At 45.5% G+C, this 25,671-nt stretch overlaps 4 protein-coding genes across 13 annotated transcripts in view; 1 reads left to right on the top strand and 3 right to left on the bottom strand.

The window, feature by feature from the left end:
• Positions 1–7,666, bottom strand: part of AMBRA1 (autophagy and beclin 1 regulator 1) — a 142,235-nt gene extending 134,569 nt beyond the window's left edge. For both annotated transcript variants that reach the window (XM_064145311.1, XM_064145320.1), the window contains exon 1: positions 7,577–7,666. The gene's annotated coding sequence lies outside the window, so the exon portion shown is untranslated. The remainder of the gene's footprint in view (positions 1–7,576) is intronic.
• A 1,719-nt stretch (positions 7,667–9,385) lies between these two features.
• On the bottom strand, positions 9,386–14,097 carry HARBI1 (harbinger transposase derived 1). 2 transcript variants are annotated; one of them, XM_064145343.1, is made up of 3 exons: positions 13,501–14,097; positions 12,622–13,352; positions 9,386–12,062 (listed from the first exon to the last, which is right to left on the bottom strand). In XM_064145343.1, exons 2-3 carry the CDS (start codon positions 13,289–13,291, stop codon positions 11,689–11,691), a joined length of 1,044 nt encoding a protein of 347 aa, XP_064001413.1. In that variant the 5' UTR covers positions 13,292–13,352; positions 13,501–14,097; the 3' UTR covers positions 9,386–11,688. The 2 variants fall into 2 exon arrangements, with proteins under 2 accessions (XP_064001413.1, XP_064001401.1); XM_064145331.1 differs by having other exon boundaries at positions 13,835–14,097.
• The window catches only part of LOC135176963 (WW domain-binding protein 11-like), a 21,861-nt gene continuing 10,213 nt past the window's right edge, over positions 14,024–25,671 (bottom strand). The window contains exons 2-3 of the mRNA XM_064146856.1: positions 19,122–19,205; positions 14,024–16,777 (exon numbers count right to left, since the gene is read on the bottom strand). Of these exons, the coding sequence (XP_064002926.1) occupies positions 14,024–14,650 (627 nt within the window). The 5' untranslated portion in view covers positions 14,651–16,777; positions 19,122–19,205. The remainder of the gene's footprint in view (positions 16,778–19,121; positions 19,206–25,671) is intronic.
• Positions 14,472–25,671, top strand: part of ATG13 (autophagy related 13) — a 26,055-nt gene continuing 14,855 nt past the window's right edge. For all 8 annotated transcript variants that reach the window (XM_064145239.1, XM_064145258.1, XM_064145249.1 and 5 more), the window contains exons 1-7: positions 14,472–14,561; positions 20,069–20,150; positions 21,042–21,122; positions 22,562–22,681; positions 23,094–23,140; positions 23,668–23,808; positions 24,849–24,889. In XM_064145239.1, the coding sequence (XP_064001309.1) occupies positions 20,082–20,150; positions 21,042–21,122; positions 22,562–22,681; positions 23,094–23,140; positions 23,668–23,808; positions 24,849–24,889 (499 nt within the window). In that variant the 5' untranslated portion in view covers positions 14,472–14,561; positions 20,069–20,081. The remainder of the gene's footprint in view (positions 14,562–20,068; positions 20,151–21,041; positions 21,123–22,561; positions 22,682–23,093; positions 23,141–23,667; positions 23,809–24,848; positions 24,890–25,671) is intronic.

Raw genomic sequence — 25,671 nt, 5'->3', positions numbered from 1 at the left:
AGAGGATGAATAAAAGAAGCACATCTAAGTCACCATATTGAAAGAACATGAAGATAGTTAATGTGTTATGTAGTAGTTTACCATTCCAAATAGAAACCTGAGCACCTTACAGAGATGATGGTCCCATCTCTTACCATGCCCTTCTGCCCCCAATATCTCTGGCACTATTAATTTTGGGGAAATTCTGGTATCATTGTTCTGAGAGCACAGCTGGCTTTGATACAAAGAAGAATATCAGAGTACTACCTCATGTTATTCAATTCCCCCCCGAGGAAGAAAAAAAAGAGTTATTTCGTGTGGCTTTCAGCTCTCAGACTACAAATCTATTACCACTCCAAGTCTGTTACCACTCCAGTGAACTTCTTGGTTGCATTCTGAGCCCAACACTAAAAGCCCTTCCCAATGTGTGTGTACAGAAACAGTGTAAATAGCTCTGCCAGTGTTAAAAAAAAAAAGCTGCAATCAGTAAATGCTATTTAGAATGGGAGTCCTAGCCAAAAGATACAAATGTCCAAGTAATTTCAGACAATTCTGCTACCCAGAGAGGTCTCAAATGACTGATGAAGAAAGAAGCAACATTAAGTGAAACACTAAAGATGTCTCTGGCTTTGCAATCTGGGATCCAGAGAGAGAATAAGCTTCCCTAGAAAAGACCAGAGAGGAGAAAAGCATGTACTGGTAGTTTCTGTCTCAAAGTACTTTTGTCAAGTTTTAAGACTTCCATCCAGAATGCACTGACTGTAAAATGGATGTGATCCACAAAGGCTATGAGCCAGTGCAAGCTGTATACTTCCTTCTAAAAGAACACAGGTTTGAGCAGAGGGTGTTAAAAAATAATTCACAGAACCATAGTGAACAATGAATTCTGTCACTGGCTTGCAAAAACACAAGCACAGTTGTCTCTTTAAAATAAGAATGGCTTATGAGAACTCTGAACTATCCCAGCTCTGGCCATAGGCCCCCCCATCTTGTAAGGCAGTAACTTCTGTTTTCAAAGAAGTCTGTTCTTCAGCAAAGTGTCCAGTAGCAATAATAAAGCATGTCACTTATTCCAAACTAAACTGCAGCATTTCAGGCTCTGAATATCAGCAATATACTGAAGAGCTGAAAAGTATTTTGATATTTAATACTGTATTTAACAATTTCAGTAATTTAAGAAATATTAGGACAAACTTAGAATCTCCAGAAGATGACCAGACAGGCATGTAAAGAGTGTATGTAGTGATACTGTCCAAATGCTATCTTCACTCCCAGTGCTCTTCATGTCACAAGACAGGATACTCCCTCCAAGGGTTTTCTACAACAAAACAAGTTTTCCTTGTATTTCACAAGCTTTAATTTTGAAGCAAACTGCTTTAAGACCCCTAAGCTGTTCAGCAGCTTAGAAGGGCATGGAAGAAAATGTATGTGCATACTGAAGACAGTCAGAAATCATCTTGCCAATGACTACAGACTACACAACTCCTCTTTTTATAGGACCCTCACTGATAGCACAATAAAACTTGGTACTGAGACTCACAGGCTGGAGATCTCAAAGCACAGACCAGATGTCTAAAACATCGCTTAGAATTATCTCAGCAATCACACAGTTCCAGGAACTCCCTAGCTCTCTTCCTTGTTTATACTTCAAGTTTTTCACCCCTCTGCAATCTGGAAATTATGATGCCACCCTCTTCCTAAATTGCACAAAATACCATGTAAGAAGCCTCAGAAACACTATCCCAGACAGAAGGCTCAGACAGAATTTCACCTGCAGATTCATTTAAAATATTGATTCAAGTCATACCAAGTGTTGTGTTGTTCCCACCAACCCTCTTGGTGTCTCCACTAGAAAGACTGAGCATAATAAACTCCATACAAAACCAAAAAAAGAAGCAAGCTCATTTGCCCTCTTGGGCACTGCAGTCAAGCAAACAATTCAAAGAGTCCTAGTTTGGTAAGTAATTGATCTGTGTAGCACTGGAATTTGAACAATGCCATAGTGGAAGAAAATAAGCAAAAAAAAGAGTTCCATGAGTCATAACCAGAACAGTTCCACAGATCAAAACTTAGGACAAGTGTTGGAGGAACAAAGCTGTGTTTGGTATAAAGCAACAGGACCACATGAATGTCTGACAGTGTACCTGATCAGCTACATAGTCAAATTACCCTCCAACATAAAGAGTTGTATTCCCTTAACTCCTTTTGCAGGACTTCTATATAAGATTTCATTACTGTTCTCAGACGCTCCAGATCTTCTTGGGTTGAAAGAACAAAAAACACCCAAACCAAAATAAAACCAAATGAAACAAAACAAAAAAACCCACAACCCATCAGCCCACAAAAGACAAAACTCAGAAAGCAGCATTTCTCATAGAGACAACTTCAAATTACCATGCAGTGATATCTAAACAAAGGGGAAGCTGGGAATGAAGTTAAAGTTACAGTACACTGGAATCTTTAAACAAGACATACCCACAAACAAAAACACACCACGGAGGCATAAAAAGTAGTATCTTAAGCACAATTAACCAAAACTATGACAAAAGCAAAACCAGAATGCTTTTGTTGGTGGTGCACTTTGTGCACTGAACCCCTCCTTCTTAGGTTTATTCTGAATTATCTGCCTCTATTTCTCTGCACTGCCCAGAGCAGCTGAGACTCAGGGATCTTCTCAGTGCTCAGCAAGAGCTAAATGCTGGAGTGCAAGAGGATGGTGCCAGATTGTTCTTGGTGATGCTCAGCGGCAGGACAGGGGACAATATTAAAGAAACCAGGAGGTCCCACATGAAGGGGAGAAGAAACCTGTTTGGTGTGAGGGTGCTAGAGCCTTGGAGCAGGCTGCCCAGGGCACTTGTAGAGTGTCCTTCTCTGGAGAGCTTCCAAACCTAGCTGGGCTTTCTGGTGCTGGGCAAGCTGCTGTGGGTGCCCCTGCTTCAGTAGGAGAGTTGGACTGGATGTTGCCAACCCTGGGTGTGTTTAAGGGTCATTTGGATGTGGTGCTTGGGGATATAGTTTAGGGTGAATCTTGCAGAATAGGGTTATAGGTTGGACTTGGTGATCCTGAGGGTCTTTTCCAACCTGGATGTTTTTTTGTGATTCTGTGATGTTTCTGATTCTGTGTCCTTATGCTTAAAAAAAAAAAAAAGGACACAAAAGCAGCTTAATTTAAGCTTAATCATGTTGCTTCCTGACATTAGAGCACAAAGCCAGTCTTCACCTAGATGTCCCCAAACATGAGAAAAAAAAAAAAACAAATGAAACAAACACTAAAAAAGCAGTCCTAAGAGGACATAAAGTAAGTTTATGATAAACAGAGAGTACCATGATGGGACTTTCACTTTGTGGCCCTGGTTTTAGTCTTCAACATTTTAAAGGTACTCCTCAAAGTATTACCTTGTAAGATGAAGTTTTCCCTCGGTTAAGGTCAGAGACCTTTGGGAAAATAATTCCAAAGCACAACTTCTGCAGATGCACCAGATACAGGGCTCTAAGTTGAGTTTACAGCCCTAAGCATCTCCACATGAATCACAGCAGGATTCCTGAAGGAAAATAACTTGTATTACTGCTTCATGACTACGAAATTTAATGCTGTATTTTGAACTGAAACTACAAACAGCTCAGGAAATTCAATAACATTACAAAGATGTCCGTAATACATCGTCATTTCAAGATCCTGTATGACTGCAACAAGGAGTTGATTGATATTAGAATCTTTGTTTGTCTTCCCAGACTGGACTAAATGAGCTAGAAATTTCTCTTAAAAAAACCTTTTCATTCAAAAAGTGGACATTAAATTGCCTTTTTTTCCCCCCCAGCAAAATGATAAGAGAAATCTGCAGGCACCAACTCCTGAAGGTCAGAAAACGAATGGCAATTATAAAAAGGAAAGTAATAAAAAGTGATCAGCTATGTCTGGAGTCTGGCAGTTTCATTTACCTATGAGACTATGGAGCACTTTCATTACTATTATTACACTTCACACAAAACTAAATGAATTATTGAGAAGAGAGGTATTAATTCCAATTCCAAAGACAGGAATATAATCTCACAAAGCTGTAATGTAAGTTAAACAGCAGAACTGAGGTACAGAAGATTAAAAACTGGCTTCCTCAACTCCATATTCAGACCATGGCATCTTTTGCTAACTACTGTACCCAGCAGGAAAGGAGGGACAAAGAAAAGAAAGAACTAGAGCAAAGGAGAGAAACACCAGGACACAGTATTCAGATTAAATCCTTGCAGAACTATTCCCATTTGGATGAGATAGGAAATCAAAGTAATTTTCTATTCAAAATAGCAGTACTCACATTAAAGGTCACATCAAAGTTCCTCAAGCTCAAGAGCCACAGCCAAGTGCCCCCTAGTGACATCAGACATGCAAGAGAAGTTTGGGAACACCAACGCTACAGAGCGGCAAAAGCAGCATTGGGTATCCAGGAGATGCCAACAAAGAGTTCCAGGCGCGCAGGGCCGCACCGAAGGCACGTGCACCTCATCTGAGCAACAAAGGAAAACCAAGGGGAAGCCAGAACATCTCTTGCAAAAGGCAGTTTGTATCATTTCCTGCTCACGTGGAAATAATCAAACAAGGTAGCGAGCCAAAAAGAATAAACCATCCACACCGAAGCTGAAGTCTTCACACAGATGTATCAGAACTAAAGAGGTGGGAGACAAAGAAGATTTAGACTCTGAAACACAGCCAGTTTTTGACACACTCTCCCCTCCCTGGCCTTAGACTGACACGGTGTGAGAAATACAAAGAGAGTGGGGGAAGTGCCCAAAGCAGGTGCCAGAGGCTTCTTTCAGCAAACCTGTGCTACTGAAGGTGGAGAATTAGTGCTACATACCAGAAAGGGCAGCAGGAATAGCTCTTCTGGGACAGCCCCAAAAGAAAGCACCAAGAACGTCTGAAGTGAAGTACAGAGACTAAGATGATTCTCTCCACGTTTCAGATGTGGCACCTCTTTGGCCTGCACATCTTCAACAAACAGTTTACAGAAACTGGAGACAACAAAGAGCTACTAGACAATCCTAGTGAGAGTTCTAAACAACCAGCGTCAAATCCTGAGAGGCAGAGAGTAAGTCTCCTCTTCTTTTAGGCAACCCCAATCAATGTGTCTTTCATTAAGCATCTACTACATCAACTTTCCATTAAAACACTCCTACTATTAGTCTTTTCACTGCACATCATTATTCACTTTTGAAAACCACAGTTCTTTTGTCCTTATCTCATTCATATTTTGTTTCTATTACCTTTCCTGTTAAGGTTAGTGCAGGATTACTAATACGAAACACAGAAGATAACTATTAACATATCCTTTATCAGGCCTCCAAAAACACAATCTCAATAGAAGACAGATTTAAAAGGAAAAAAAAGAGGGAAATAAAGAAAAAGAGAAGTACCTTAATGCTACTTATGTTAATAGTACTAATAACTATAACATCAACAATAACTTTGTAAGAGCCTTGAAGTCAGTTAGCTTGCTAACCATGCTATAAAAAATACTAAAGTTACTTTCCTGAAGTTTCATAAAGAATTGACACCAAAAAAAAGACATATTCAAATGCCTAACATGACAAAGGGATACACTAGGAGACAGTGCAACTGCTTGCCTTCTTTATAACTTCTTGTTACAGCTGTCTCACAGTTAAAAACGCTGTAGAGAAAATGGAAGAGTAGGAAACAACCAAACAAGGACCCAGAGGGCCAGCTATGACTCAGAAACAGGCAAAAGAAAGAAAACCAAGGAGCTGTCAGTAAAGTAAACATTCTCTGTAAACTCCCCAGCAACTAAATCTAAAAAAAAAAAAAAATCAAGTCCAGATATTTGGATCCAACTGTATTATTTATTCCAAGTACTAAACATAAACACTGATGGACTACCATACTCATTAACGTGCACGTTCTCACAAATCAGCAGATGAGTACAAGATACTTATTTATTGCCATCAAAACACAAATGGGCCAGTTTTCAAAATAAAACAAATTTATCTACAGCCACACCAACTGTGGACGACAGAAGGAGTATGTGAGCTACGCTGAAGGAGTTGTGAATGCTAGAAATTACATTAGAGCAGCCTTTCTGAACACAAACAAGGGCTTCAAATTTAGCAGAGAATTGCAGGTACTGTTGCCTACATCACCCCTAAGGCATTCAAATCTGCCTGGATTTAACCTCATGCCACATTCTGAAAACTGACCCAACAACGAAATTAAACAGTCTGGTAATGGATTGGCAGTAAGTGTACACTACCAGCAGGTCATTCTCCTCCTATTCTAACATTCCCATTAGTAATTTGAAAGAGGATGGGAGTGGCAAAGGCAAAGAAGCCAGATGACATTTACAGAGGACACCAAATTGGGTGGAGCAGTAAACAAGGAGTAAACAAGGACAAATACAGAAAAACAGTGGGAGTTTATGTAAGATCCACAAGTATGTTACACAGAGAAGAAAATGGTGAAGGACTGAGCACTCTTCATATTGATATGGACTCTACATTCACACAGTTAACCTTCCTGAGGACTAGTTTGCACCTAGATAACAGCTATTCTTGAATCAGTCTCTTAGAACAGAGCAATACTATGAGAGCATTTCTTCGGAAAAACTATGCATAACCACCCAAAACATCTCTTGACAACAAAATGCTGCTTTGGTGTGCCGCAAAAACTGCTTTGCAGAGACAGCGGAGAGCACGGTACCGACACAACCACAAGCAGTCACAGGCCCTCGACAAACGCCACAGAAATCTGTAGGAATAATGTAGATGGAAACGACAATGTCTCTGCAGCTAGTGAATGAACGAGGTATGCTCCCTCACAGGGGTCGCAGGAGGCACACGTGAACGTATTTTGTGCAAAGCACTACTCACACAAGCAAGCGTTCTGCAACGCACGACGAAACCCACGAGAAGCTGAGAAGACACTTATTTCACGTTGTATTTAGCTAGGGCCGGAAAACAACGACAAAAATGGGATTTCAAAACAGCAGCCCCAAAATGCAACCAGACCCGACCCAGATGGCAGGTGCAGGGAAGCACCGGCCTGTTCTGTGGTTGCGACAGGAGGAAGGGGGGCGATGGAGAGGGAAACTCGAGGCAGCCAAGCTCGGGTACAAAAACACGGGACTTAGGAGCGCTCAGACCGGTGGCCGCGGGGTGCGGGCCCCGGGACTCGAGAGTCACTTTTCTCAATGGCTTTCCCTTCTCCCGGCTCCCAGCACCAACCTCGACCCCACCGGTCGCCCAGCCACCGGGAGACAAGCGCCGCAGGTTTCGCCTTCCGCTGGTTGCGGCCGGCCCGGGGCAGCGCGGCCCGCGGGGCGTAGGGCCCACCGCCGCCGCGGCCTCCCCGTTCTTCCCGCCGCAGGCCGTGGTCCCGGAGCTCCCGAACAAAGGCCGTAGCAGCGAGTCCCGATCACCTCCCCCGGCCCCGCTCCGCCCGTCGCGTACCGGAGGCCCCTCGCATGCAGGTGCCCGCCACCTTCCGTGGCGCCGCCGCAGGGATTGCCGCGCCCGCCCGCCCACCCGGGGAGCGGCAGCGGCGCGGCACGGCCCTGGCCTACAGCCGGGACAAGCGCGTATTCTCGAAGCCTACCTAGTGCGGAGGGGCCAGGCTGCCGGAGCGGAGCCGGGGCCAGGGACAGGCCCGGAAGGCGCGGCCCCCACTGCTCGGTCGTCGCTGCCGCTCCGGCCAGGCGAGCCAGCCGAGCGCCGAGCCGGACCCGAAGAGCAGCGCCGAGAGTGGCACCAAGGCCCGACCAGCCGAAGGTAGAACGCTACCAGGCAGCGCCAGCCGAACGAAGAACTCTTCAACCGCACAGCGCCGCCGCACGCGGCCGCCTGGGGGCGACGGAGGGCAGGAGAGACGAGTCGAGGCCGGAAAGCGGCGGGGGCGGATTCTCGGTGCTCCGGAGACAGCTGAGTGTTGAGGTAGGGGCGAGCAGGCAACAGCCCCCGGAGCCAAGCTGTGTTGAAGGGAAAAATAACCTACTGGCCGGGCCGCAGACCGCCCTGGGGAGAGGCTTCGGGGCGGGTCGCGCACGGCGGACGGTCGCCCGCTGCCCCGGGACTGGGAGGACTGTCGGAGAGCGGCGCCCCGCGCCCTCTTCGGCGGGGACTGTTTCTCTCCCATCTCACCCCGCAGCACGTTGTGCACGTCTCGTGTCTTTGTTTTTCCCCTCGAGACTGATACAGAGTGCAGACGATGTAATTAAAAGGAGGCAACAGAAGACAGATGATATCAGAGTGAAACACCACAAGCTAAGGGTATCAGATGGGATGTAACCAAAAAAATGCCTCCTCCTCAAACTGGGCAATGTTAATAGTTATTGTTGTATACTAATTTCTAGCATCATGGATGGTGAAGATACAAAATGCGTACGTTGAAGAGAAGAAGCTCTAAAGAGGCAGTAGCAGAATCTGCTTTATCTTCCTACCTCATCTGTACGGAGAAGCAAGAGGCTCAGGAGGGAGCCCGATGTTGGATTAAAAATCCAGGGCACTGTCAGTAAATCAGCAAGGAAAAAAGCCAAAACGCTCAGAGACGCACAGTTTACAGCTTGAGGTTTGCTGTAAAATGCAGGATTAGAGGGAGCAAAGGTAGCCCACAGTATAGACACTCTCCAAGGAGACGTTTTAAAACAAAACTGAAAAGAGATGGTGACGAGATTTTACTAGGAATTCAGTCAAGTAGTGAAAACTGTAGTATCTTTGACCATCGCTCACTGTCATCCTCCAACAGATGACTGAGATTTATCAGACATTATATGGCCAGAGCAAGCTTTGCTTTTCAAAGCCCTGACTGCAGACGGCAAGATGGAAAGAACAGAAGGGTTGTAAAAGAGGAAAGAAACCTTGATCTCAGCTGTCCAACTTAAGTACTGTCTAAACCTGAGGGAGCAGAGTCTTAACTGTTTTGAAGGAAGCTGCTTAGGAGTACAAACTGTTCTCTAGATGAGGAAGTTCTCTTTCCCAGGGGAACTGAAAGGTGCTGACATACGATTCTAGGAAGAATAGCAGTTCTGAGTGTGTTGGTCTTGTCAGGTGTGGCCCCATGCAGTTTTCACCCAAGCTGATGACATCAGTTTTGAAATTAAGCTCTACCAAAGATGACAGGGCTGAAGGAAGACAAAACCCAGCAGCACATGTGTTCCAGGAAATGCCTCCACTTTTGAGTTCACTCTGGTCTTGGCACACACTGAGAAGAGCTATTCATAGAATAAGTTGAGAAACTCATGCTCTGTATGATGTGACAGTGTTTGTACCTAAACATGTCCAAGTCTCACTTGACCACAGTGTCATCCACACAGCTGTCTGCTGCTGTTTAGGTCTAAAGATCAGTACGTTTAGCACAGACTGTCAGGTATGATTATGAGCCATCAGGCAACATACCCAGCAGCAACTCTTACTTCAAAAAAGCTGGGGAGTTTATTTTTAGAAATCAATGCTTGTGTGCTTCTTCCTAGGTGGAACGAGCAGGGTTTTAGTCACAGTGTGCAGCAGCAATTTTTTACATGATACCTCGAGCCATGTAAGAAAACAAACTTAGATCTCAGATTGTTGTACACAGTATTTTACAGTTCTCATCAAGACTTAAGGAAACATCCTGCTTATACATCATAAAGCATGCTTGGTTTTCTGTAATATAGTAAATGCTTGCTGCCACAGCAAACCTGTCAGAACTTGATCTAAGCCTGCATCTCCATCCCGCCCTTAAGAACGTTTCCCATAGTTTCTTCAAACATGGGGCATGATCCAGGCTCCCTCCCTCCAGAAGAATAGCCAGCCTGCCGTGCCAGATGCTTGCTCAGCTATTTTAAGTAGCTCCACTTCTGCAGCATTCTGCATTCCTTAGCACTTTGTTTCATCTACTGTCCAGCAAACAATAAAAATATAAGAAATAAAATTTTCCTCAAACTGCTGTTTAAGGATCCTTAGAAACACTTGCATCTTTTGGAAAGAGAACACTGCCAGGAAACTTCCCAGTCCTGTGCCACCAGGAACTGTACACATGACTTGTTTACGTCCACTGAAGAGATTGCCAGCCATGGTAATGCAGCTGTTCCATACCTCAGGTCTGGTCTAAATGGAGAACTTTCACATTCAGTTCCATTTCTGTGATCTACAGTGTCTTTCATTTAGAGAAACTAACAACAGGAGTAGTTTTCCATTGTGGCAGACATACCCTGTGAGAATTAAACTTATATTCAGTAGCCCATTTCCTGATACCTGTTAAGTAACAGAGTCAGCCATAGCTTAACATCTTCTCCTGACTGTTTAGGAAAGAAACATTCAGCCCTGCCTGACCTAGGTTTGGGCAAGCTCCAGTGTGCACTCAGTAAAAATGCAGACCCATAGAATCACAGAACCTTAGAGGTTGGAAGGGACCTCCAGAGATCATCGAGTCCAACCTCCCTTGCCAGGGCAGGGTCTCCTAAGGTAGTTCACACAGGAACACATCCAGGTAGGTTTTGAAAGTCTCCAGAGAAAGAGACTCCAGAACCTCTCTGGGCAGCCTGTTCCAGTGCTCTGTCACCCTCGCTGTAAATAAGTTTCTCCTTATGTTGAGGTGAAACCTTCTGTGATCCAGTTCATAGCTGTTGCTCCTTGTCATATTGCTGCAGAACACTGAAAAGACATTGCCCCCATCCACTTGACACTCGCTCCTCAGATATTTGTACACATTGATCAGATCTCCTCTCAGTCTTCTCTTCTCCAGACTAAACAGCCACAGGTTTCTCAGTATCTATCTCCATAGAGAAGATGCTCAAGTCCCCCAGTCATCCCCGTGGCTCTCCACTGGACTCTTTCCAGCAGGTCCCTGTCTCTCTCCTGAACTGGGGAGTCCAAAATTTGACACAGTATTCCAGGTGTGGTCTCACCAGGGCAGAGTAGAGGGGGAGAAGAACCTCCCTAGACCTGCTGGACACACTTTTCCTGAGGTACCCCAGGATGCCATTGGCTCTCTTAGCTACAAGGGCACATTGCTGGCCCATGCAGAACTTGCTATCCACCAGAACTCCAAGGTCTTTCTCCATGGACCTGCTTTCCAGCAGGGCAGCCCCAAATCTGTACTAGTGCCTGTTGTTATTCCTCCGCTGATGCAGGACCCTGCACTTGGCCTTATTGAACTTCATGTGGTTTGCTTTTGTTGAGCCTCCGAGAACACAGCTTTCTGCAGAACCACTGGGCTTTGCCAGATGTAGAAAATGGCAAAAATGGAATTTAGCAGAAATCCATACCTGTAATCAAAACTATAAATGTTTTACTGCTCTCCAATTCATGGTAGACATGAGCCCACACGAGATTTTAATTTGTGGGAAATGCTGTTTAAAAATCAATCATAAGTGGGTTATGAAGCAGTGTAGAATTGTTGCTTTGTAAAGGAGTGCAAGGCTTACAGACTTTCCATCACTATCAAAGACAGTTTCCCAAGTTTCTCCACTGATTACACATTACTCTTTGTTCTCTAAGTCAAGTGAAAGGGAAGTCTCTAAGCAACACAACAGTAAAAGTTTTGCAATTAAACTGCATCTCTCAAGAGACTGAGACAACTTCAGAATGTCATCTGTAATTAACAGAACAAAATGTCTCCTTGTCTCACACCTGCTAAGTCTTTATAGACTTAAAGAAGAGGAGAAGGCTTATTTACTCTGTATATCTTCCCAAATTAGCTGCTAGAAGCTTTTCTTTCTGTTACCACATTAGCTAAAAGTGAGCGAGTAAGAGTTCCTGACGAACATGACAGGCATCTGAGTCCGTTGACTCGATTTGCTCATACTCTTCTTCTGGTTGTTCCGTGTGTTCTGCAGCCGGCGAAGATGACACATCCAGCCCATGTTCCAGGGAGATGTTATGGAGCACACAGCAGGCCAGAATGATGTGGCTGGATTTCTCTGGAGAGTACTGCAGGGTGCATTTAGACCCATCCAGGCAGCGGAAACGCGACTGAATGGTTCTGAAGGTCCGCTCAATGATGTTGTGAGTGGCGGAGTGCGCCATGTTGTAACGATATTCAGCAGTCGTCTCCGGGATATGAAGAGGGGTCATCAACCATGTTCGGAGAGAGAAAGAGTTGTCACCTGTTGGCAGTGCAAAGGAGGAGGACAGGTTACATGCCTACAGTTAACCTCTGATTTCATCTCTTGACCCTTGGTTTTCTGGTACTTCAGAGAATACAGAATAACTTATTTCTCTGGCTAAGGCACGACACAGCACAAAAAAGCCACAGTTAGAGCTTTACAAATGTGGCAAGCAGCAAAGACATTCAGTTTTACACAGGAAACTCCTGGAAGAACACAGAAGAGTTTTAAAGAGAATTAATTTACTATGTAATAAAGTCAAAGACAGCTGGACTAGGGCCTTCCATGTAATTAAAAATTGCATAATTTAGAAAGGTGCAGGACAATGTAAACAATCTTAAACAGAATGAATGTAAACTAATACAGTCATCAGATTGTATAACGCACAGTTTGGAAGATACTGTTCTAGACTTTGAAGAGAAGCACCATCCAATCACAAATGTCATGGTATTTGCAGGAAAGCTATCAAAAGCAATCACCTGGGCCCAGAGGCTCCAGACACAATAAGGTGCTAATACACAGACTTTCCACAGAAAACAATGATGAAAAATTGACTTACCAAGTAGCCAGCCATCTTTATGTAGCTCTGTTTCAAATTGATTCTTAAGAGCTGCCTGCTGTAACACCGTGCAGTTGGGCAGGCTGCCCGGCCAGTGTGTTTCTGCACTCAGGAGGACTCCTTTGGCATCACACACCATCAGGCAGTTCAAAGAATGGAGACCCTTTCGGTTTAGATAGGACACGTCGTCAGCATTTGGTGCTTTTATTGCCACATGGATGCAGCCAACCACCCCCAGCACTCCTGGCATGCCTGCCACACTGTAAAATTCATCCTTCAGGTTATATATACCAGTATCATCCTCAGGAAAGTGAATAAACTGCGAGGCTCTTTCCACCAATGCTTCAGTTACACTGGCAACACAGCGGCTCATGGAGGCTTGACTGATGCCAATAGCATCCCCCACATGAGTCTGGAAGGCGCCAGAGGTATAGAAACCCAATGCAGCAAGTATCTGCGTCTCTGGACTGATGGCCCTGGCCCGCAGCGTAGGGCGAAACAGCTTGTCTCCCAGGAGATCCACCAGGTAGTAAATGAACTGGCGGGGAAAGCCGTAGGTGGACACTACATACTCATCCGTGACATCGTCCAGCCTGAAGCGATCCAAAGTCCTGTATCCCCGGCCGTACAGCACGAGGTCGCAGTCAAGAACCGCAAGAGGTACGGACATGGCCCACAGTCGGGAGCTCCTCTGAGCCTTCTCCGTTAGAGAGCTCTCCCAGAGCCTTCACCTGCATAAAGCAAAGGAGAAGGACACTCAGACGGGGGGGGGGTTTCACTGGCCAGACTTTCAGACTCTGTTACCATTTCCTTTTCACTCTGGTTATTCACCAAATCTTTTTACTTCTTCGTACTTGCTTTTAAAAGCCCGGGAGTCACAGCAGGAGGACTCGCTCCGCAGATGACCACGCTCCCGCCCTGGCATGGCAGCCAGTGGCCCGGCGCCGGTAGAAGTTACTTCCCGTGGCGGGGAGGGAGCTAGCGCACCACAGCAGCCCACTGCCCGGGCTTGGGAACCGTCCCCAGTAACCGCCGACCGGCCCACGTTCAGACCTGGTATGGCAGACACGATTGCGACAGCCATCCGTGCGCTACCCCGGCCTCGCTGCCGGCGTGCGGCGGGAAAGGGCCCAGCAGGTCCTGCTCTTGCCGGACGCCCCGGGGCGCTGAGGTGCAGCGCGCAGCCCCCGCAGGGAGCCGACTCGGCTCTTACCCGTCCGCGGCCCTTACAGGCCGACCCCTGGCCCTGTGCAGTCCACCGCGCTGCTGCCCGACGGCCCGGACCTCACAGCGGGCGGCGCCGCTACCGCTACCGGCACCGCCACCGCGCTGAGGCCCCAGCGTTCGCCGCGGCACATTCGCCACAGCAAGGGGCTGCCATCGGCGGCGGACTCTGGTCCTCTCATCGCCGACCAGGCTGCCCCACGCGCCGGCCGGTGTGGCGCGGGTGGGCGGGTAGCGGCGGCGGTTCCGTGTGGAAAGTGCGGCTGCGGACATCCAGGCACCTCCCTCCCTCCCTCCCACCACCCCCCCAGCCGGCAGCGGATGAAAACAAACGGCAGTGGCGATGGCGGCGGTGCGGCGCAGGCCGCGGTCCTGAAGGCAGTGGCAACTCGGTCCTCGCTGTTGTCTCCGCACCCTCACAGCCGCTGGCAGCTGCGACGAACTGCCGTGGAGCCACCGGCTGCGAGCCCCACGCACGCCCGGGTCCAAGGAGAAGGAGGGGTGTTGGCCGGAGCCTTAGGGCGGCCGCGGAGCCAGTGGGGTTTGGAGGCACCGGTAGCGGGCCCGGGATCGCGGGGACTCCTTCCCGTGCCCGGGCGGGCCGCTGAGGAGACGCCGGGACACGGCGCGGGAGCGGGGCGGCGGGTCCCCCTCGGGCAGCCAGGCCTTGGCGCGGGATGAGCCGCCGCGCTGCCAGCACTGCCGCCCCCGTGCAGGTACCGGGCCCGGGGTCCCCAGGCGGAGAGGGCCGCGCAAGGGGTGGGCGCCCCGGGAGCCTGCGAGCGGCTCTTCGACGGGAGGGCATCGGGACATGGGGCTTGAGACATTCGCTGCGGCGTCGTGTCTCCGCTTCGCTTTGGCTTCGCTGCTCGCTCCAGTCGGGGATTGCTGCAGCTCTGCCGGTGCCCGGCAGCGGCTCGCCTCTGTTTTCCCAAGGGCTGGGGACTGCCCGGTGGGAACTAGGAAGGACGTGGCTCTCTGAAAGCTCTTCAGGAGCTGTCCGTTAAAACTGAAATGCTGCCGAGCCTGCTAGGAATGGTTGGAGTTCAGACCTTTACAGTCGAGTGTATAGTTTTTCTGTAACATCTGAGTTTGTTGTCTACTGGGAAAGATGAGCTTATAAGTCATCGCATCTTTATTTCCTGTTAGAGCTGTGGCTCTTAGGGCAGGTCGGAGGCATTTCCCGTCGATTAAGTGGGAACAGAGACACCTTCCATGCCAGTGAACAGGTAGAAAAGGGACACTTTGGACTAAGCCTACTTACGAGCCTCAAAAGTGGGGTGACTAAGCACATCATAAGGGGAAAAAATTGTGGTAAATTACTGCCTGAGCTGAAAATTAGTTTGCTGAGCGAATGACTTTTTAGAGCATTCCACGTTACTGCAGGAGTGGTCTGACAAGGTGGAACCCTCCTTGTGGCAAGAAGTCATTCGGATGATCCAGGCTATATTACGATATCCAGAAGGATTATAGGAGATCACCATGTTTGCTTAAATAGTATTTTACAATCTCAGCTTTCCTGAGCGTGTGTTCACACAGAAGCTGAGATGTGCCGGTGACAATGGTGGTACAGAAAAGCAGATTCTGGTTTGGCCTGACAAACAAAATGAGAGGATGGACCTTTGAACTGACACCATTTTTAGACTGTAGAGAAGTACAGAGTGTCACTGCTGGTCAACAAGAGTTACTTAACTTTGCATTTAAGCCAGTGGAGCTGGCTTTAGTAAGGTGTTTCTTAAACTGGGATGTCATTTCTCAGTTATGAAGCAAATCTATTTCCTGATTAGCAGGAAAAAAATCTTCTTTATCAGCCAAAACTTACCCATAAAGTGAACGCCAGAACTTCTGATTTCACCACAATATTTGTATTATTTAAAACATTTTTTTCTGCTAGAATCTGTTCTTCTCTGTGCAGAATGAGAGTAACATACCTTAAAATTGAGAACTGTTCCCTCCCCCTTCACAGGTTTCTGACTAACCTATTGAGAAGGCAAAACAGAGATTAATTTTAAGTAATAGCAGGATACTGGAGTTTGACTTGTAGGCCCAGCCTTGAAACAGAGTGCTGCCTTCATGGAGAGCTTTTTATAGTTGGTTATTAATGTGCTCAAAATACCTGCTTGCAGTGAAGCCTCTTGGTCATCGAAGGAGATGTTCTAGGAAAGCTTCTTGGCACTCAAGCCTGTTTATCAAAGGCATTCTATTAAAAGCTTCCCAAACTTCCATGTGCTTCTTATTTACCTGCCAGACTCAATGAGGCTTTTCTGGAGTTTCACATGGAACATCGTCAGAGGTTGGCTTTGGGTCTCCTACTAACAAAGATGTTTTGAAAGGCGGATAGGAACAAGGAGCCTGGTCTGGGGGGTACAGCCAGGTAACCAGGAATGTATAGCTGGCATGACAGCTGTCTACAACCTTCCTTAATGCAGTAGTCCTTCTCATTTCTTCCTTAGGGTCTTTTTAATTTCACTCTGGAATAGGAACCATAAGTAGTGGTTTTTCATTGGTTCATATCCATTTGAAAGCAAACATGATGACTTTCCAGCCTTAGCAGGCATGTCTCCCAAGTTAAATCTCAGAGAGGGGAGGTGGTGGAAACAGCCTGTGTATGCTTTCCCCAGGAGCAATAATAATGCTTGCTGTGTACCAGATGCTTTTGCTCATACTTTGTTCATGTATGTGAGTGTCAAACAGTCCTGCATGGTACTTTCCCAGGTACTCAGAGCATGCTGTAAGGCTGAGCCGTCATAGGTAGTGCTGTGCACCTGTTGTGTGCTTGGCTTACAGGTCCCTGCAAACTGCTGTGGCTGTGCTGGAGCATGGCATGCTGGTTGCTGTAGTTTCTCTGGGCTGTGCCAAGCCATAAAGGGGAGGGCTCTTGCAGTTCGTTGCATCATGCAAGCAGGGTGCTGGCAGCTTAAGCTGATGTGTCCTTATAGGAGAAGGAGAGTAAAAGTATCGGTAGTGGGTACAAGGCAGGTGTTAAACTGTCAAACAAGCCAAATATTCTTTGCCTCACAACCTTGTGAGAAGGAATAAGCCATACATGGCAGTTCTAGATTGAATATCTGTCTCTAACATTTCTGTTCAGATGACCGCTGTCTGGATGTGTTCCAGGGTGATCTGCTCTGGCAGCAGGGCTGGACCACATATCTTTCGAGGTCACTTCCAGCCTCTAACATTCTATGCTTCTATGAAAGTGGAGACAGAGGCATAGAAATAAAGGCAGTGGTATGAAAATGGACTTTGCAGAGAGAGGGAGACACAGCAAAAAAGCCTTGTGGCCAAAGTGCTTGTTTTCACCTGTGAAGAGCCTAGCTTACCTGTAAGGGTAAAACAGTGAGATAGCAGTTCACCTTAGGAATTTCTTGGTTCAGGGGCAGTCATCTCTGGGTTTCTAACCTTTGCCAAAGGTTATTTCCTTCTAGTTGTTGCTCAGGGTAAAATTACACAGTGTCTTCCTTGAGCCAAGCATGTGCACAGTTACTGGCACTTATCAAGGAGCCATGCCAGTGTTCCAACCAAGGGGAGCTGACAAGTGGAATTAGTTTGGTGCAACTGATTTTAATGAGTGTCCTTCCAGGTCAGTTGGTAGCAGCTAACCCGAGGGTACCAAGGCATTTTTGTAAATAACATGTTTGCTATAATTTTAGGCCCATCTTAACTCTTGCCAAGACTGGTTCTAAAGTTGAACACTGTCCTAAGCAGATCTCAGGTAATCACCAGAGGCCTTCCTGCAAATACAAGGAGACAATGATAGCCCTTAGACATGTCAGGAGATGGGTTCCAAAGCCCCAGCTTCCCTCCTGAAGTTAGAGTTATAGAATCATAGAATCAGTCAGGGTTGGAAGGGACCACAAGGATCATCTAGTTCCAATCCCCCTGCCATGGGCATGGACATGGACACCTTACCCTAGAATAGTTACAGGTTCCTGACAGGAAATCTTGCCTGATGGTTTCTGCTCTTCTGTAGGCTCTAGTGAGTCAGCCATTGCTGGCATTTAGAGCTGGAGAAGTAAGAGTATGAGTCTCCAAATGCTTCATGAATGTTACAGACAATTTGAGTTTTTGCAGGAGGAATCCCAGTATTGCTGCAGCAGAGCAGAACTGTGAAGCTGTCATTCTTTGAGCCCAAGACATGGCTCTAGTGGCTATTTCTTTCCTCTCCAGGGATACTTGGTATATAGTTATTATAACTCACTTCTCTGCATGAAGTTTCTGTGCTGATCATCCGTTTTGCTTCCTTTTCCTAACAGACCAGTGAGCTTAACACCTTCCATTCATTCCTGGATGCCTTGCAATAGCTGATACCAGAATTCTTTTCTAGCCCCAAAAGGCAAATGTAGGTGATTTGTTTGACAGTTCTCCTACAACATCAGGATATATACTTCCTTGTATCTTTCTCACACAGAAATGCCTCTCACTTCTCTCCACATTAAAAGATAATTTGATTTATCTTGGTATCTAAATGTCAGCATTCCCTTCACTAAGGAAAAATAGGTATTTCTTTAATGCAGCGTTTTATTGCCTATACCAGCCAGTTTTTGTTGGAAAGCTCAGGTCTCCTCAACCCTTATCACCTTCAATTAGTGAAATCAAAAGGATAATAACAGGTCATTTTCATCTATTTTTGTGTAGTGGGAAGTATCTATGCAAAAAGCTGCTGGTTTGCTGCTGCTTCTTTTTTTAAGTCAGTGCTACATCAATTAAATACCTAAGGCTATAAGTGCTGACTTCCTTTTGCATCCCTCTCCCTAGCAGAAAAGTAAAAAGCATTACACTTTGGTGAGGAGGTTGAAATACCCAAAGGATAATTTGGTAATGCCTCCCATGTTGAATTTCTTGTGTTATTAGTCCTCAGATCACATTATAATTTGTAACATGAACAGCACAGCGCCAGGAGCGGCAGAATGAGTCTAGCCTAGGAACTTTCAACTATATTAGATGTCCATTTTCATCAAGTCATTCAGAAAGCAACACTTTTTCTCTGTAAAATGCTCTACAAATTGCTCTCATGTAGCAGCCCTTCTTGGAAGCATGACTTGAAGTAGGTATTTACTGCTATGAAGGGAGACTTTGCAAGTAGACGTTCTGGATGTACGTCATCATGAAAAGGTTATATGATATTTTCTGTGTGAGCAGGGCTCTTCACCCCTTTGCCTTGCTAAGCTTTAATTTGTATAACTGGCATACCTTGCTGCGAGCTCAGTCTTTGCTCAGAGGTAGGACCCCGAGTGGAGTAACCTCGAGCAGGGCAGCTGCTCCTGCTCACTAACCTTAGACCGCCAGCATTCCTGTGATGAGCAGCACGTTCCTTAAATACATCATGTTGGACAAGCTGCTGCGGGCCAGCTGGCTGGCTGCACAGAAAAATGGCAACAGGAATTAAGAGTGAATTAATGCTGTGAAGGCTTATGAGAAAAAAGTACAATTAATGCTGTTAAATAAGGACTTCCTTCCCAAGGTCTGTGTATGATTACTAACTTAACACCGGAAGAAACTGAGAGACAGAAAAATGGTGATTTATCCCAGGCTATGTGCTACAGTGGTGCCCCAAACCTGATTAGTGCCTTGCCCTGCCCTGCTTCAGGTGCTGTGTAAGTTCATTGCAAGGCTGGAAACAATTATAGTTGGAAAACCAAGGCAGGGTGAACATGGAAACTAAGTATTTGTTGTCAGAGCTTTCAAGAGAAGTGACAAGAAAAAAATCGGTCTATCTGGTGGCATAACTCTATCTTTGTTGGTTTTAGGTAAACTTTTCTGCAAGTACTTTCTGCAAGCATCCTACAAGCTTCATTTTGTTGGAAGTAAAGTAGCAGTGTAGCTTTTTCCAGCAGTGGTTTATTATCTAGATGTCAGTATCTGCTGGAGTTCTGTTTCTGGAATTTCAGGCTCCAGAAGACAATTTGACTTGCTTTTGACCCATGCTGACTACTGAAGATGCATTATTTCTGAAGCCCAGACTGCCATGTCTGATGCATAGCTTGGCATAGAATCTGCTCAGTGTGGTGTTTGGGGTTGGTTTGTTAATTAAGCTAGAAAAACTGGAGAACTTGTACCCAGTTTTAATTGTGAGCTCTCTTTGGTTTTTTCCTTTTTTGGTATCTTCTGCACTGACCAGATAACCTGTTAATTCACATTTACTCCTCACAACCACTCCCACAAAGTTCTTAGCACTTTTAAAACCTTGGCATTTCATTCCCACTCCTGTGCTGTGTTTCAGATTGCTATATGCAATGGACACTGATCTCAGTTCCCAGGACAGGAAGGACCTGGACAAGTTCATCAAGTTTTTTGCTTTAAAGGTAACTTTTTCTCTAACTTTTTCTCCTATGGGCAAACGCCTCTTTCTTAAGAAAAGCCACACTTTGACTAGAGCAACCAGGCTGGGGTTTGTTTGGCTTCTTTTTTTTGTTTTGTTTTTGCTAAAACAACAAAAGCTGCAAAGCAACAAAAGCTAAACCACCAAAAGTCGCAAAGCAACAAAAGCTGATGTCAAATATGGCAGATTCCTGAGAGTAACCTGAAAAACATCTTTTCCCCGTTTTTCAACCTTCAGAACCTCTTCCTTCCCCTGGAAGTGTGCTGCTATAGATTTCAGTTACAGACACTTCAAACCTCTGTCAGCTTTGGGCTCCTATCAACACATTTAACCAGCTGTTGGGTATACCACCTGCTGGGCTCCACTCTTTCTTTTCCATCTTATCTAAATGTTTGTAATGCATCCAAAAGCAGTAACACCAGAATGTTCTTTTGAATTACATTGATACATTTGGCCTCAGTTGGTACCTAGATGCAAGCAGAGACTCTGAGAATGGCTATGGTATAAATACACAGATGCACTTGACTTTTGTTTAGGTGTTCAGCTTCAGGATAGATCTGCAGCTTTTCTTTCAGTATTACCAAAACCTGTGCAACTCCTGGTTGCAGAATTGACTTAGTGACTTCATGTTATTACAAAGGTCAGCTTAAAATGTTGGGCTTTTTTTCTGTCTGAAATACATTTACCTCTTGCATTCAATAACTTAAATTGATTAAACGTGAAGATCAGCATAGCAAACTACTCTTCCACATCCTAGTCAGATGGTTTTTCTTTTTTTGTTGTTTTTGACTGGGAGTTTGTGTAGCTCCAATTCCAAACTGAGGGATCTGCTGAGCTCAGAGCATGAGTGTGTATCATTTCCTTTCTGTTCCAGACGGTACAAGTGATTGTCCAGGCCCGACTTGGGGAGAAAATCTGTACCCGATCATCTTCCTCTCCAACAGGCTCTGACTGGGTAAAGTCCTGCTTTTTAAAGCAGCTCCATAACTGCTGGGGTTTGTGTGTGCATGTGCATGCATATGTGTATTGAGAACACAGTGCAGTGCTGTAGCCTTGTGCAGACTGTAACTAGTCACAAAATAACTGCTGTGTTCCATTCATCTTCACTGGTGTTATCTTGGATTTACCTTTGTTAACTCTGGGATCTGAGGGGCTGATTAGATAAGTGATACCTCTCAGCAACTCCTGCTAGCTAAGGTGCATTTCCAAGATCTGCTGAGGGTGGATGGTGAGTTCTTTTGTCAGGAGTTTGCAGCTCTGCAGTTCACAGATTCCTAGCTGAGAGGTTGGCAGGTGTGCTCACCAAGCCACTTGCCATTATTTACCAGAAGTCCTGGCTAACTGAGCAGGTACCAATGGAGGGTAGCAAATGCGATGCCTGTCTACAAGAAGGGCAGAAAGGAAGATCCAAGAAACTGTAGCCCTGTCAGTCTGACCTCGGTACCAGGGAAGGTCATGGAGCAGGGCATCTCAAATGCCATCATACGTCATATAGACAACAACTAGGCCAAGTCAGCATAGGTTTATGAGAGGCAGGTCCTGCCTGACCAACCTGATCTTCTATGACAAGACAACCCAGCTACTGGACGAGGGAAAGGCTGTTGATGTTGTATTCCTAGACTCTCTAAAAGCCTTTGATACTGTTCCCCACAGAATTCTTGTAGACAAATTGGCTACTCATGGCTTGGATGAGACACTGTCTCCTGGATAAAGCACAGGCTGGACAGGAGGGCTCAGAGAGTGGTGGTCAGTGGAGTTAAATCCAGTTGGTCACTGGTGGTGTTCCTCAGGGATCTGTGTTGGGACTACTTTCTGTTAACATCTTTATTGATGACCTTGATTCAGGCATAGAGAGTGTCAGCAGTAAGTTTGCAGATGACACCAAGTTAGGTGGCAGTGTTGATTTGAATGAGGGTAGAGAGCCTCTTCAGATGGACTTGGATAGGCTAGATCAATGGGCCAACAATAATGGGATGAGCTTCGACAAGGCCAAATGCCAGGTCCTGCACTTGATTCACAACAACCCCAAGCAATGCTACAGGCTTGGGGCAGTGTGGCTAGAGAGCTGCCTGGCAGAAAGGGATCTGGGGGTTGTAACAAACAGCTGAATATGAGCCAGCAGTGTGCCCAAGTGGCCAAGAAGGCCAATGGCATCCTGGCTTTTGTTAAAAATGCTGTGGCCAGCAGGAGTAGGGAGGTTTGACTTAGCAGCCAAGGAAATGTTTGCAAATATGAAAAGCCCATGCCCATCAGGGAATTTTCTGTTTCATAAATCTTTCAGTGGACACTGACCTAGTCTGCTACATGTGGTTCCAGGAGTCTGTCTGCAGTGCACCATTAGGCAGGGTTTTCAAAGAAATGGAAAAAAAATGAACCATCTCTTTCATTCTGCAGTTCAATTTGGCAATCAAAGACATACCAGAGGTCACTCATGAAGCAAAGAAGGCCCTGGCAGGACAACTACCTGCAGTTGGACGGTCTATGTGCGTGGAGATTTCTCTCAAAACCTCAGAGGTGAGAACTGAGGCAAAACAGATGGCAGTTCTTAAACCTGAATCTTAAATCACCTACCAGAGTTCCTGTCCTTTCAGCCAAGACAGTGTAAAAATACCTTAATCTAGGAAGTTAGGTGGTGTGTTAATGAAAATAAATGATTGCTTAGCAGAGGCAGTTCACTGCAAATCCCTGAAGCCAAACACATACATGATAGAGCAGCATGGCTATGAGGAGCTTAGCCATTCTGAGGGGAAGGTATTCCCTCAGGCAATCAAACTGTGCAGGGAGACTTTCAGTGCATCTTTTTCTGCTGTTGCACTACAAGAAAGTGGGAGCCAGGAGGAACATCTTCATTCAGAGGTGTGGCCATTGGTAATCATTAATGAGAGATGAACAGGTGCAAATATTTGCTATCTTTTCCGTGATCCAGGGGGACTCCATGGAGCTGGAAATTTGGTGTCTGGAAATGAATGAAAAGTAAGTGTATTCTTCACTCTTTCTTTGTGTGTGTGTGTGTTCTGGCTGATGAAACAGGGAAGCCTGCTCATTCCATGGTGATGAATGAGCACAAGTTGGCTGTGTGGCCTGGGGTACTTCAGAGGGATGTCCCCTCTTTGTCTAGTGCAGCAAACTGTTTAATACTGGCATCAGGAAAATTAACTCATCATTTACTCCTTCCTCATTCTTCCATTACACCCAGAATGCTTCCTCAGAGACAAGAATCCATATCCTCAGTGTTGAATGGCAATTTTTTTTTAATACTCAAAAGATGTTTCTATTCAGTGGAAGGCTGCATGGCATTTTTCAGCAATTACTTCTGCAAGAGGTGACTAGATTGAAGTAGGGCTCTTACCTGGTGGCTGCCACAGCAGGGCTTTGTTTTACCATTTTGGCAATAAAACTGAAATGATTGGACCAGACTCATTTTGACTAAAAAACCAAAACCAAACCAAGCAACTTTGTCAGGAGCAAAAGAGTAATTTTTTTTCTTTTGTGTTTCATAGGTGTGACAAAGAAATAAAAGTTTCATACACTGTATACAACAGGCTGTCTCTACTGCTGAAGTCTTTGCTTGCTATAACCAGGGTAACTCCAGCCTACAGACTCTCAAGGAAACAAGGCCATGAATATGTAATATTGTACAGGTAAAGCAGAACATGAAACTCCCCATTTGAAATACAAGCAGCAGAGACTGCAGCTGCAAATGCAGTAAAAAAGGGATGGGTGACAAATTCAAATTATGGGGGTTTAAGTACCACTGATCAGTGACAGAAGGAGACCTTTGGGCTATAGACATCACCCTCTAGGCTCCACCCCAGCTATTGAAAAGAAAACTAAGCACAAGCTGTGAAGTGTTGTTTTCCTGCCATGTTGAGAAGAGTACAGAACCTGCATGGTTACATTTCTTGTTAATACCCAATTGCTCAGGGTCTGGCCTGTATTTGAGTTCTGTCTACATTGCACATAACTGCAATGCAGCTTTTGCAGTGTAGATTCAGACTCTCCTGCTATTCTGTTTTGAAGATGCAGCCTCAGCTCCACTTCTACAGTTCTAGCACTTACAAATTTGCAACTCGGTTACAAATACTGAGTTCAGCTGTTAGCCTGTAAGATCTGACTGGTTGTGGTTATCACCTTCCAGCCTTTGGTGCTGGCTCTTAGAAAAGTTTTTAACATGTTTGCATTGCTGATTAGATGATTCTGAGACTCAGATTTGCTGCCAGTTGTGCAGCTGACTCAGAAAGAAACCCCAGCCACTGATTCTTTGGTTTTGCCTCCATGGCTGCCTTGGCATATACTTAAGAGTAGGTCTCTTTACAGCACAGTTGATCTTTTATGTAGCATGATGAATATCAGCTGTTAGGCTTAGATCTATCTATGAAATTTCTATCACTCCACATTTTTCCTCTGAGCTGTAAGCTTGTGGCAGAGGCTTAAAAAACTTCCAAGAGAAATTTCTGATTGGGCTGCTGTTTTCTTTTTATATGACATGTCTTTTTAAGGAGCTGGTAGAGCTTTTCAGGTGGGCATTCCAGCCACTTCTGCTTTTTTCCTAAAGAGGAAAAGTAGTTCCAGCCTTTCAGCTGGATTTAATAACAAATTAATTTAATAACAAAAAAGGAATAAGGGTGCTTTTAGCATTTGTGTCTCCAATGGACCTAATGCCTTTTTCTTTTGTCTGCAGGATATATTTTGGTGAAGTGCAGCTGAGTGGCTTGGGAGAAGGTATGATTAAGCAACACACAGACTAGAGCAGGACTGGTTTCCATACTTGATAGCCATTTCTTTCTGTTCCTAAGTACAAGGAAAACAAAGTCTGGGGTTTAAATATGCTTTCATCTGAACCTACCAGTGAATGGTTATGTCATAAGGTGACAGGTATCACAGAACATTAGGGGTTGGAAGGGACCTTGAATGATCATCCAGTCCAACCCCTCCTACCAGAACAGGATCACCTAGAGCAGATTACACATGAACATGTCCAAGCTGCTTTTGAATGCCTCCAGAGAAGCAGACTCCACAACCTCTCTGGGCAGCCTGTTGCAGTGTTTTGTCACCCTCACAGTGGATTTTTTTCCTTATGTTCATGTGGAACCTTCTGTGCTCCAGCTTGCACCCATTGCCCCTTGTCCTATCACTGGACATCAATGAGAAGTGCCTGGCTCTGTCCTCCTGACATTCACCCCTCACATATTTCTAAACATGTTAACTTTAAGAGAGGTGTAATGCTGGCACTTTGACAACATACAGGGTGATTGCCATTTTGACTCCAGTGATCTAGAACTGAAATAAGAAAATGGAAGTATGTTGGTAAGGGGCAAGACTGGTCAGGAGATCATGATCTACTCAGCACTTCAGAGCACCATTTTAGATCAAGATAGATTTCATCTACAGAACTTCTGATGTTGCTTCCTACCAGCAAAGCAGCCTAGAGCTGCTGGTTTGTTAGATTTTGTGTGCGTCTTCAGAGTTCATGTTGCCAGGTGTAATGAAAGTAGTTAATATAA

Source organism: Pogoniulus pusillus, chromosome 1, assembly GCF_015220805.1.
Source record: "Pogoniulus pusillus isolate bPogPus1 chromosome 1, bPogPus1.pri, whole genome shotgun sequence".
NCBI lineage: Eukaryota > Metazoa > Chordata > Aves > Piciformes > Lybiidae > Pogoniulus > Pogoniulus pusillus.
Note: the sequence above shows the minus strand (reverse complement) of the source record. Positions and strands in the feature narration are given on the sequence as shown.

Bases quoted from the DNA above. Each gene is read 5' to 3' on its own strand.
- HARBI1 (XM_064145343.1), bottom strand. From the start codon at position 13,291: ATGTCCGTACCTCTTGCGGTTCTTGACTGCGACCTCGTGCTGTACGGC. The intron at 12,063-12,621 runs GTAAGTCAATTT...CACTGCCAACAG, and splicing joins TAAAGATGGCTGGCTACTTG to GTGACAACTCTTTCTCTCTC.